Source organism: Puma concolor, chromosome A2, assembly GCF_028749965.1.
Source record: "Puma concolor isolate L17-30 chromosome A2, mPumCon1.1.hap2, whole genome shotgun sequence".
Classification (NCBI taxonomy): Eukaryota; Metazoa; Chordata; class Mammalia; order Carnivora; family Felidae; genus Puma; species Puma concolor.
This window is the reverse complement of record NC_141668.1, coordinates 116,107,090-116,120,369: the sequence shown is the minus strand read 5'-3', so window position 1 is coordinate 116,120,369 and position 13,280 is coordinate 116,107,090. Positions and strand designations below refer to the sequence as shown.

At 46.2% G+C, this 13,280-nt stretch overlaps 1 protein-coding gene across 3 annotated transcripts in view; it reads right to left on the bottom strand.

Annotated features, from left to right (window-relative positions):
- The window catches only part of FGD5 (FYVE, RhoGEF and PH domain containing 5), a 123,580-nt gene that overhangs the window by 32,672 nt on the left and 77,628 nt on the right, over window positions 1-13,280 (bottom strand). For 2 of the 3 annotated variants that reach the window (XM_086697347.1, XM_025922136.2), the window contains exons 6-8: window positions 1,284-1,444; window positions 866-1,022; window positions 134-221 (exon numbers count right to left, since the gene is read on the bottom strand). In XM_086697347.1, coding sequence (XP_086553473.1) covers window positions 134-221; window positions 866-1,022; window positions 1,284-1,444 — 406 coding nt within the window. The remainder of the gene's footprint in view (window positions 1-133; window positions 222-865; window positions 1,023-1,283; window positions 1,445-13,280) is intronic. The other variant, XM_086697346.1, reaches the window with a different exon arrangement.

The window sequence follows — 13,280 nt, the reverse complement described above, 5'->3', positions numbered from 1 at the left end:
CACCCCTGCCCATTCCCAGCACAGTGGGAGGGGAGGTTGTGATCACATAGCTTGCCACCATTACCTGCACCCCTCCTCAGGTGCCTTCCCTCCCGCATCACCTCAGTGCACCCTGACCTCCTGTGGGGCCCACCTGTGAGGAGCACTTGGTACTGGAAGAGGCGCTGAACCACCCGCAGCAGCCGGTGCTTCACGTTCTGGCCACCTCCTTGCTGACTCTGCTGCTCCCAAGAGACAGAGAGGACAAAACTCCATCAGAGACCCCTGCCTCAGGGCACCAAGCTCACGGCATCCCTCATACACTGTCCCATCCACACCTCTTCCTGGCCACACTGAACTTCTCCCCCAGCTCTAAAACCAGGTTCCCTTCCTCCAGGAAGGCCTCCCAGATTAGCACCAGTTCATTCCTTCTGTGACAGTTCATTCTTTCAGGCTCACAGTCAGTGCTATATTCAGTAACATGCAACTCCTAGTCCCTGCTTTGCATCTAGTATTAGTAAAAGAAAAAAAAACCTCATTTTTCCTGTTCAGTAACTGTATCCCCAGTTAGTGACCATCTGTTGGTCATTCCAATGGGTGTGGCCCCAGCTTGCATTGTGCTTTTCTACTGGGACAGGAGAATGGCCACTAAAACTCCCACCAAGGTGGGGGCTCATGGAGTTGTCATCAATTGCCCAACAGGGTATGTCCTAGGCTCTAAGTGTTCCCTTCTTCTGGGTCACCCTCTCCTCTCCCAGCCAGGGCTTCCCCTCTGACCCTCAGCCTCAGGCCTACCAAGAAGCCCCACTGATTTTCAGTAAGCCCTTCCATGCCCACCCCACCCCTGGATCCTTAGAGCAGGTTCTCAGAGGACCAAGGGACCCACCTCAAACTCACGGACAGCAGCTGCCAGCCGGGGGGAATGCAGGCAGTTCTCACTGAGTAGACTCAGACACCTGTCGAACTGCAGGATGTGAGCAGCATGGTGATCAAACTCCTGCTCCCGGGCCAGGAAGACATCGGCCACCTTCTGCTGGTCCTCCCTGCAGCCAGGTAGGGAGATGGGATAGTGAGAACTCAGCCTCGTGACCAGCACGGTGTTAGTTGGTGAGCGTTGATCATGTCACTGGGTAGTGGTCCCAACTTGACCCTCCCACACTCATTTTACTTTGGGCAAAGGACCCAACATCTGCACCTCGGCTTCTGCATTGGTCAAACAGAGACACGGTTTCACTTGGTGTGGTGTTAACCACCCCATCCCCCAGTGCAACGGAAGTACGGGCAGCAGACCATGGACAGCTCACCAGTGCAATAGCCTCTCCCTCAGCTCCTCCAGGATCCCCTGGTGAAGGTCTCGGATGGCTGGGAGTTCACTCAGGCCGCGCCTCAGCTCCTCCCTGGCCAATGTGTCCTTGCTCTCGTGGTCTATTTCATCCAAGGCCCTCATGACAGCTCCGTGGAAATCCTGAAACCCCAAAGGCCCATCATCCCACAGTTGATAGGCCTGAGCACAAGTCTCCTGCAGCTTTGAAGCCCTGGCCTACATACAGATAGCACAAGATCTTAGGCCAGCATCTCTGACCCCAGCGTTCTCACCTGTAAAACAGGGGTGGTAACACACACCTGCTGTTCACAGGTAACTGATGCCCAAAGAACACCCACCACAACTCCTGGTGCAGCGGGAGGCTTTCAAGCATGTTCACTCCAGAACTTAGGTTTTGCTCTTCTTCTGAAAAGTTGGGTAATTCCCTCTCTGAAGAAGTACAAAGCTCTGCTCTACCGTTATCTGTCTTTGAAAAGGTTCATGCACTGTGTTGTTTTAAAGCAAAGTCTAAAGAAGTCATAGGCAACCACTCCATGGGGTGTTAAGCAGTCACTGAAAACGATGCAGATGGTGTCTATGTAAACATATTCGTGTCCTAGAGTTAGGACATCAAGAAGGGATACACAGTTGTCTTTCCACCCTGACATGGCTGTCTAAAACAGGAACAAAGGAAAAAGCTGAAAAGAAATGGAGTGAAATGTAAACAGTGGCTGTGTCAGAATGTGTCAGGAATGGTTTTTTTCTTCTCTGTTTTCTTTTCTTTTACAAAAAAATTTTTTTACATTTATTTATTTTTAAGAGAGAGAGACAGAGTACAAGTGGGGAGGGGCAGAGAGGAAGACACAGAATCAGACGCAGGCTCCAGGCTCTGAGCTGTCAGCACAGAGCCTGACGTGGGGCTGGAACCCACGAACTGTGAGATCATGACCTGAGCCGAAGTTGGACGCTTAACCGACTGAGCCACCCAGGTGCCCCATCTTCTCTGTTTTCTAAAATTTCTGTATTGTGATTCATTACTTTAAAAATTCAACTAAATTTAATGAATATTAAAATTGTAAAGAATGCAAGACATCTTTCTCACAACAAAAAACTATCTTCAAATCTACCTGCTCTTGCATGAGCCCCAGGCCTGAAGTTTTAATTATATGGAATATACTGAAACCACCTTGAATTGTGGAATAATAAACACCAGGAAAACCTCAGTATCAGAGGACATGTGGTCCAGCCCCAATCAAGGTCAAATCACCTTTATAACATTCAGGAAGGATGCCCACACTGCCTTGTTTGATTGCCTCTCTGACAGAGAACTCATTACTGAGCTAGACAGTTAATTCCACTGCTGAACAGTTTTTATTGCTAGAATTGTCTCTTTACATTGAGATCTGAAAGGGGAAAATGCCTGAGAGGATGGGCAGTCCCTCCTCCAGGAAGTCTTTCTGGTCTTCTCCAGAAAAGGAGTGCAGGAGAAGGGGAGGACTGGGAAAAAAAGGCAGGGAAGTGGGACAGGGCTAGAGAGAAAGACAAAGGGAGAGATAAAAATGAGAAAACAGAGAGAAGGAGAAGAAGAAAGAGGAGAAAAGATGGAGGGTAGGAAGGAGGGACTGATGGAGAGCAGGACAGAGAACCCTCCAAAATCTGTAAAGAGGCTGCTGTGCTGTCAGACAGAGGACAGCAGGTGTGGAGGTGACAAAGGTCCCTGCTTCCTGAACACCTCCTCCAGTCCGGAGCTGACTTCCTGCTGCTGTAACCTGCCCTTCCAGGAATCTGGGCAGAGATGGCGGGGAGGACAAGGAGAGGGCACCCACCCTGGCTTGTGGTCCCACGGAGGGAGAATGAGCTGGTTCCTCCTGAGGCCAGCCCTCATCAGTCCCAGTCTGGTGCAGTTTGAAGGTTTCAGGACACCTCTAGCCCCATCACCAAGGTCAGAAACTCGGGGCTGAGTCTTCAACTAATGAATGGATTCTCTGGCTGAAGGCGTGTGTGTCCTTAAGTGGAGACCACATGCTTGAGCTATAATTAGAAATCAAGAGTGGCTGGGTGGTTCAGGTGGTTGGTGTCTGACTTCGGCTCAGGTCATGATCTCACAGCTCATGAGTTGGAACCCCGCGTTGGGCTCTGTGCTGACAGCTCAGAGCCTGGAGCTTGCTTTGGATTCTGTGTCTCCCCATCTCTCTGCCCCTCCCCCACTCATGCTCTGTCTCTGTCTCTCAAAAATAAATAAATGTTAAAAAAAAAATCAAATCCCATTGTACCTAAGCTATCAGAACCTTTCCTGAAAGCATGTTTCAGAGGGTGAAGAAAGTATGAACTACAAGTGAGAGGGAAAGGAAGGTAATGTTTAATTCTTATTTCTGCCCACAGCTGGCTCTGGGACACTGGGGTCATTCTGAACCTGGAGTGGGGGTTTCTCTGCTGACCCAAGGGCAGGAGGACCCTCCCATTCTTCCTTATGGGTCTCCATGTTTAGGACCCAGGCTCCAGCCCTACAGGGTCTTCTCAGCCCTGGAATCCCAGAGAAAGAAAGAAAACGTCCTGATGAAGAAGGATAATTCCTTTTGCTTGGGCTTGGGCAGCTGATTGACAGACTTTCAACACATTGTTATCGGCTCTGTGCCAGGTTCAAGCCCAGCTACACCAGAAGAAGCTGATGACTGTGGGCAAGCTGTCACTTATCTGAGCCTCATTTTCCTCATCTGTAAAATGGAAATAATGGCACCACTAAGTACAGCATGAGGCTGTTGAGAGGCTCATCCTGATGCTTAAAACTGCTTTATAAACTGTAAAGTGCTATCCCCATTGCAGTTGTGATTATATTTTAGCTATGACATCTTCAGAGTAGGGTTACATCTGTTTTGTTTCCTGCTGTGTTTCTAAAGCCCAACAGAGCATGTGACACAGAGGAGTTTTATTATACTTGCTGACTGACAGAAAGACCTTATTTATTTAACAGGAGAGTGAGCCACAGGGGAGCCAAGACTGCAATCTGGTCACCCTGCAGCCCGGACCACCACAGAAAGAGGAAGAGGGACAGAAGGAAGGACAAGCAAAAACAAGACTGATGGTTGCATGTGCATTGTACCCCAGGGAGCTAAAATATTAACTGCTCTGCAAGCTAGTTTCTCATCTGTAATTAATTCTCACTAAATTGACTAAGTCCCAATGGGCAGGATGGCCATCATCGACACGACTCATTTCAAAAACCAGAGCATAATTGGACTCGCCACAAACATCCGTTCTTAAAACTCATACATCGGCTGGAAGCACCGAGTGCCTGTCGCACCATCCATCACTCCCTGAAAGGTTTCTGCTGTCTTAATAGTTCTGGCCATCATTGCACCTGGGGGCTCTCAGACGGAGGAAGCAGGTAGGAGATACCCAGCTCTCATCCCCTTATTCGTTCAAAGTGAGTGCCTGCTCTGCACCAAGTCCCAAGGAGGGAGTAGGAGCAGGAAATGCTGTTCTGCCCTCAAAGAGTTTGCAATCTTGAGGAAAAGAAAGGAGTAAAAACACAATTTCAACACAGAAGTAGAAGTGCTGTGAGTGGGCAAGGCACAGGGGCTGTGGCAGGCCATAAGAGGGAGACCTGACTTAGCTCTGGGAAAGCATCCTATCTCCTCTGAGATAGGAAGGGAGTGTTTCAGGCAGAGGAGGCAACATGTGCAAAGGCCCTGAGGTGGAGGAGGCACTAAGTTAAATGTGCCTTGGGTGCAGTATGCATGTACGTGTGAGTGTGCGCACTGTGCAAGTGCACAGGACTGGAATATGATGGCAATGGATGGTCAGACAGACGACCCATCCCACAGGGCCCTGCACGGTTTTAAAGGCAATTGGGTTTCATCCTGGGGTGACAGGGAACCACTGGACCAAATATCTATCTTACAAAATTCACGTTGTTGGGAGAACAAACTGGAGGTGGCCAGAACGAGAGCAAGACCAGTGAGAAGGCCGTCGCAGTCATCCAGGAGAAAGGCCCAGACCCAATGGTGGCCATGGGGACCGAGAGAGGGAATGGATTGAAGATAATAAGGAAGAAGAACTGAGTGGCCACAATGCCTACAGGATCCAATCCAAACGCATTTGGGCACCAGAGGTCTTCTTGATCTGGCTCCCCTTCTTACCATGCCCACTTACCAGCTCTCTGTGGAGCCTCTGCTCCAGCCTTAGAGCCTCTAGACCCCAAGCCAAGGCCTAGAGAACACAAATGAGTCCTTGTCAACCTGGAGAGTTGCAAATGTGTGACCTTGAGCAAGTCACTTCATCTGTATGGACCTCAATTTCCCCCTCTGCTAAATGGGAATACAAATACCTTCTTCACAGTGTTTGTGCATATTGCCTTCTGCTCTGTTTAAGGATTCTTTGTTTCCTGTGCTTCCCTTCTCCCCTAGACTCTGTTTCACTTATCTCTGTCTCCCTAGCACCCTGCACAGGGAAGGTGATCAACACATGACAACTATAGTTTGGCACTATTATTATTTCCATTTTATTTCCAATAAAATAATCAGGTCCAGAAGGATTAAGTAAATTGCCCAACGTCATCAAGATGGCAAGATCTGGGCTCAAGTCAGCCTGACTCCAAAGTTGTAGCTCTCTTGCAGATGGCCCAGACGGGGGAGTGACAGATGCAGGTCAAGGAGGGGGACTAGAACGCGGTTCCTGAGTGCTAGCCAGGGCTTCTGGCCCAATCTCAGAGACCCTGGGGCAGCTTGGTGGAGAGGCCCGAGTGTGAGGACTGCCTCTCTGCCTCTGGGGCTCAGACAAGTTTCCTGGAGCTCACAGCATTCTCAGGACCCTGTCCTGGGCTTGTTAAAGTGGAAGCTGGGAATTCACATGCAGAGGCCTGGGCCCTTGGCCCCTTTTTCTCTTCTCCAAACCTGCTACTGAGTTTTCTAGGCAACACAGCACCTCTATTCTCTGAGCTAAACAGTTGGTGGGTGGCCAAGGTCCTCTTTGCAAGTAGTCAAACCACTGATGTTGTCGCCGAAAGTCAAGTGGACTCACTGGGATCCCATCTGGCCAAACGCACACCAACCTCAACCACGACCCACCTGTGTCACAAACATGCATTGGCAGGCCATGAGCTGTCCAGCAGACATGACTTCACCTGGCATGGTCAGCCACTGGAGGGTACTGTGGAACCCTGAAAACAATTCTGTTTTCAGAGGGGCAAAGACTCCTTCAGCTGTATACAAAATGTATGAACCACACAGAAAAATAAACACATTGGACTTCATGTTAACAGATGACTATGGAAAAGGGAATCTGGTTGTGCTATGTACTACTCCTATCCTTGTTACTTTTCTGTAAAACTGAATTTTTTTTAATAGAAGTTTAAAAAATCATTGAAAAAGTAAGATGAAAAGGGGAAAAAATGGTTGGAAATAAATTTAACAAAAGAAGCATAGAACCTACACTCTGAAAACAACAAAACTTCATCGAAAAAAATTAAAGAAGACCTAGGTAAATGGAAAGAGGTCTCGTATACACAACTTAATATTGTTAAGAGGGTAACATTCCTCAAATTGATATAGAGATTCGTCTTAACCCTCATCAAAATCCCAGTCACCTGTTTGTAGAGAAACTTGACAAGCTGATTCTAAAATTCACATGAAGATACAAGGACCCAGAATAGTCAAAACTATCTTGAGGGGCACCTGGGTGGCTCAGTCAGGGTCTGACTGGCTCAGGTCATGATCTCACAGTTTGTGAGTTCAAGTCCTGCATCGGGCTCTGTGCTGACAGCTCAGAGCCTGGAGCCTGCTTCGGATTCTGTGTCTCCCTCTCTTTCTGCCCCTCCCCTGCTCATGCTCTTTCAAAAATAAATACACATTACATAAAAATTTGAAAAAAGAAAAAACAAAAAACAATCTTGAAAAAGAAGAACAAAGGTGAAAGACTCACGGTTCCTGGTTTCAAAACTTACTTTAGGCCTAAAGGAATCAAGATTCTGTGGTATTGGTATAGGACAGACATAAAGATCAATGAAATAGAATTCAGAGTCCAGAGATAAACTCAGAAATAAATGTTTATGGTTAAGTGATTTTTAGCAAGGGTGCCAAGAAAATTCAGTGGGGAAAAAAAAGCCTTTTCAACAAATGGTGCTGAGATATTTGGATATCCACATTCAAAAGAATGAATTTGGACTCCTTCTTTATATCCTATACAAAAATTAACCCAGAATCAAATACTTAAATGTGAAAGCTAAAACTATAAAACTCTTTAAAGAAAATATGGGAGGGCCGCCTGGGTGGCTCAGTCAGTTAAGCATCCAACTTCAGCTCAGGTCATGATCTCGCAGTTTATGGGTTAGAGCCCCACATTGGGCTCTGTGCTCACGGCTCAGAGCCTGGAGCCTGCCTCAGATTCTGAGCCTCCCCCTCTCTCTCTGCGCCTCCCTGCTCATGCTCTGTCTCTCTCTCTCAAAAATAAATAAACATTAAAAAAATAATAAAGAAAGAAAATACGGGAGTAAATCTTTGTGATCTGGAGCTAGACAAAGCTTTCTTAGATATAACATCAAAAATGCAACCAACAAAAGAAAAAATTAGATACATTAAAATTAAAAACTTATATGCTTCAAAGGACACCATGGAGACAATGAAAAGACAAGCCACAGAACAGGAGGGATTATTTGCAAATCACATATCTGATAAGGGACTTGCATGTATATAGAACCACAATGAAAAGATAGCCCTTTAAAAAATGGGTAAAGGATTTGAAAAGATAGTTCTCCAAAGAAAATATACAAATGACCAAGAAGTACATGAAAAGATAGATGCCTGACATCGTTAGTCATTAGGGAGATGCAAAATCAAAACCACAGTGAGATCCCACTTTATATCCACCAGGATGGCTATAATAAAAAAGACAGATAATAACAAGTTCTGCAAAGAAAATCTAAAATGGTGCAGCCACTTTGGAAAACAGCTGGTAGTTCCTCAAAAGGTTAAAAAGTTACCATATGGTCCAGAAATTGCACTCTTAGGTATATCCCCAAAAGAATGGAAAATGTATGTTCATACAAGAATTTGCCCATGAATGTTCATGGCAGCATTTTCAAAATAATCAAAAAGTGGAAAGAACTCAAATGTCCATCAACTGATGAATGGATAACAAAACGTGGTCTATCCACACAATGGAATATTAGCCATGAAAGGGGTGAAGTACTGACACATGCTACAATGTGGATGAACCTTGCTGCAATTTACGTGAAATTTCAAAAACAGGAAAACCTACAAGAGACAGTACTAGACAGTGGGTGCCTAGGGCTGAGGCAGGGTGATGGCGAGTGACAGCTTTGGGGTTTGGGGTTTCTTTTTGGGATCATGAGAATGTGCCAAAATGGATTGTCGTGATGATTACACAACTCTGAATGTGCTAAAAACTATCGTATTTTACACTTTAAATGGCTGAATTGTATGGTATAAGATTTATATCTCAATTAAGCTATTAAAAATTGAATACGGAAGCCACAGATTGGGAGAATATTTACAATACATATATCTGAAAATAGACTTGTGTCCAGGATATTTAAAGAATTCCTATAGATCCATAAGGAAAAGAAGACAACCTAATTAAAAAGTAGGCAAAAGAACTTCAAATGAGGATTTTCAAACGGCTAATAAACAGAAAGATACTCAATTTCATCAACCATCAGTTGGTGGTTGCTGCTAAAACAACAATGAGAAACCACTACACAATCACCAGAATGGCCATGAGTAGAAAGATGGGCAATACCAAAACGCTGGGCAGCATGAGGAACGTTATTCCCAAATGTTGGGGGTGGGAGTATATATACTCAACCACTCTGAAAACCTATTCGGCAGTTCCTAATAAAGCTGAATCTATGCTTACTCTATGACCAACAATTCCACTCTAGGTAGATACTGAGGAGAAATGAGTGTTTATGTTCCCTAATGATACGTATATGAACATTCATAGCAGCTTTATAATAGCCCAAGCTGGAAACAGCCCAAATCATCATTAACAGGATAGATACACCAACTGTGGTATATCCACACAAAAGAATAGTAATAGGCATGAAAACTTGGATGAATCTCACATATTATGTTGAGCTAAAGAAGCCAGACACAAAAGAATACATAATTCATGACTCCATTCATATGAAATCCAACAACAGGCTAAACCAATCCAATGTGATGGAAAGCAAAACAGTGGCAACCTCTGGAGGGTGATACGGACTGGGAAGGGGCACAGGACACCTCCTGGGATGATGAAAATGCTCTATGAGTGGCAGTTACAAGCGTACGCACACACATATATTAAATATTTAGGCTCTACCTTTGTGCACCTATCTGTAAGTTACAAAACATTTTTTTAAAAAGGAAAGCGGTTCTCTGAGGTCCCTGGGTGAGGAAAGACAAGCAAGCACTGCTTTTCTCCACTGCTTTCATGTCTCCTCCAAGCCCTTTAATTAAAGTTAAACTCCAGGGCCTGGAGTTCATGGTCCTTCATGATCCAGAGCTGATCCAGCCTACCTTTGCAGCAGACTGCTCATTTCTGTATACCCCTGCTTCTCCAAGATAAGCCTGCTTCACAATCGTCTGTGGGACTTATTGAAAACCCAGATCGCTGGGCTCACCTCCAGAGTTTCCATCCAGTAGGCTGTGAATGGGGCTGGGTAATTTTCATTTCTCCCATGTTCCCAGGTGCTGCTGGGCCTTGGGACCACACTTGGAGCACTACTGCTTTATAGGAGTCCTCTTTCCAGCTGCTGTGTCTTTGTTCTGTGCTCCTGACATCTGGTCCATGTCTTGCTCATCTTTTAAAGCTGCTTCAAACCCTACCTCCATCAGGAAGGCCTCCTGGGTCAGTCTAGTGGCCTTTCAAGTATCCTACAGCCTCTGGAACTCTGGGGTTACAACCTGAAGGGAGCCACCTTGGTCTCAGAACGTCTCTGAAGTCTCATGTTTTAGCTTAAGAATTAAGGTGTATTTAACATTATTCTCCAAAATATATCCATGTGTGATTTAATTTACTTAATACATATCTAGGGGCAGCTAGGTGGCTCAGTCAGTTAAGCTCCGACTTCAGCTCAGGTCATTATCTCACAGTTCATGGGTTTGAGTCCCCATCGGGCTCTCTGCTGTCGGCACAGCGCCTGCTTCAGATTCTCTGACCCCCTCTGTCTCTGCCTCTCCCCTGCTTGTGTTCTTTAAATAGACATTAAAATTTTTTTAATTAAAAAAATATATGTATCTAAAGCAAAGCAGGAGTGCTTAGAAAATGTGCTCTCTTTATGCTGTGGCCTCAAGTGCTCCTGGACACCTACTGCATACCTCAGGGAGGAATGTATGCATCCCAGCCTGAAAAACAATGGCTTTACAGAATTTTGCATTGTCAGGCTATTTACTTACTCTGTATGTTTCTGTCATCTTCCCTCCAATTATGCAGGGAGCAGACTGTGTCTCATTCACTTTCACCCTTAGATTGACCCAGCTTTGTTCATAACTGTGCTGAGTGGATGTTTTTAAACCATATTTTCTAAAGCTCCTGGGGATCTGTGCACAGCCAGGATTGGGGAACAGTGTTCCAGAGGATGCTTCTCTCGAGGGGGCAGGGAATCACAGAGAACTCATGCCGAGTGGATTTTACAGGATCATGTACCTGTGGGTCTCAAATGTTACTGTCCATCAGCATCACCTGGAAGTTTTGTTAAAATGCAGATGCCCAGGGGCGCCTGGGTGGCGCAGTCGGTTAAGTGTCCGACTTCAGCCAGGTCACGATCTCACGGTCCGTGAGTTCGAGCCCCACATCAGGCTCTGGGCTGATGGCTCAGAGCCTGGAGCCTGTTTCCGATTCTGTGTCTCCCTCTCTCTCTGCCCCTCCCCCGTTCATGCTCTGTCTCTCTCTGTCCCAAAAATAAATAAACGTTGAAAAAAAAAAAAAATTAAAAAAAAAAAAAAATGCAGATGCCCAGACCCTACCCCTAGAGTTTCTGATTTAGCAGTTGTGGGCTGGGGCCCAATAATATGCATTTCCTATAAGTTCTCAGGTGCCGCTGGTTCAGGGACCACATTCTGAGAACCACTGAAATAGATGACTATTTCTCACACTGTGCTCCATGGAGACCCAGGGATTAGAGAGGTGGAGGCAGAGCCCAAACTTTGGCCCCTCCCACCTTTGAAACAAAGCACCTCTGCTTTTAGCTACTCTTCATACTGAGGGTCTGAGTGAAATTCCACTTGAAGAGAGTTTTCGTGGCTACAAATGTCTGAGTCCCACCAGCCATCTCAGGGTGAGGGATTAAGGAGGAAGGGACTTTCCAGGGTCACACAGCAAGTTTCTTCCTGAACTGAATGAAAATATACAGGGAAGAGCCATGCACCTGGGATAGGAACCACTTTACTGAGAACTCCCCAACAGCTACTACATTCATACTTCCCAATAAGGACAGCTTACCCCTTCTCCAACAGTTCAGGTAGAAAGAAAAGTACATTTTCTCACATTGAACCAAAATTTGTCTCTCTCTGAGTCCACCAAAGATCAATAAGTTCACTTTGCCCTGGAAGAGAGCCCAGCAAAGACTTAGAAACAGGGCCCTCCCCACTGAATTAAAACTTACTTTTTACTGTCATCTACGGACTGGAGCTACAAAAGTTAAAGTAAGACACTGTATGTTAACTAAAATTTAAATATAAAAAAAAAAAATGAATGCAAAATGCTATGGTGGGTGGGATCCAGAACACAAAAAAGACTTCAGCAAAAATGAAGGATATCTGAATAAATTATGGAATTTAGTTAATACAAGTAAATAAATAAAAGTTAAGAGACAGACACAAAATCTTCCTATCTCCACACAACTTCCCCAGCATGAGGCTACCTGGGAGCTTGGTCTGGGTTAACCTGTGGGTGCCCTAGCATCATGCCCTCCCACCCAACCCACCAGACCACCCTTCCCCTCCTCCCCCTCCTTCAGGGCATCTGCTCTACTCAGGGCTCCCAAGTTCCTATGCCTCCCTTTTGAAAGGCCTTGGGGCATGGCATTCAGGCTCTTCCTCAAGACCAGCTCTTCAAGCCCCTTCCTGTACACCACACACCCCCAAGCCCTCCACTCTGTGGACTCATTCCTGCTGCTCCTATCCCCTGGAAAGCCTGTCCGTCAATGCCAGCTCAACATCCTCTCTTCTAGGAAGCCTTCCCTGATTTCATTCCTCCTGTGTACACTCATTCTCCCCTCCCTAGGTTCCCTGCCACCTAAATGCACTGTTCCACTTCTGTTTGTTTCCTCCCCTTCTCAGGGCTCTGGGGTCAGATGGTCCTGGTCCTACTTCTTACTGGCTGTGTGACCTTGGGTAATTGGACTCATTCAACCATGTGAGAGATATTTATTGAGCACAGACTATGTGCAATTAAATGACATAATGTATGTAAATTGTCAACCACACAATAGGAGGTCAACAAATGCTCACTGCCACTCCTGCCACCCCTCCTCAGCATCAGCTACACTGGACATTTGCTGTAATGAGAAGCCAGAGCTGGTTGGGTGAGGAAAGAGGGGACCTGGGTGGGGAGTAAACTGATAGCACCCAGCTTACATAAACTCATAAATTTGCTAGTGAGTCCCTCTAGATTCTGTACTTGCCCCAGTCATGTCAGCACCATGGCCACAGTTGAGTTAAACACGTATGCTGTGATAAGGGAGGGCTTCTGAGTAAGTGGCCTTTTCCTCCGAGAAGTCTGAGAAATTTGGCTTGTCCCGGACACTCCTGATGCGCTTCCAGGTGGCTACCACCATTGAGCAAGGCGGGTGTGGGAGGTGATGAGTGGGCTGGATGCAGGGAGGATCTGAGAAGCCTTTCTGCCCTATGGCCTCCTAATACTCCTCCCTAAGTCCCCTGACCCTTTCACAAAAGCCCGCTAGGCCCCTGAGAGCCCTCTCCCCACTCTACACACTCACTTCCTTGGGGAAATCCGGGTCACTGCTGGGGCTTCGGTTGACATCTCCACACTTGATCAC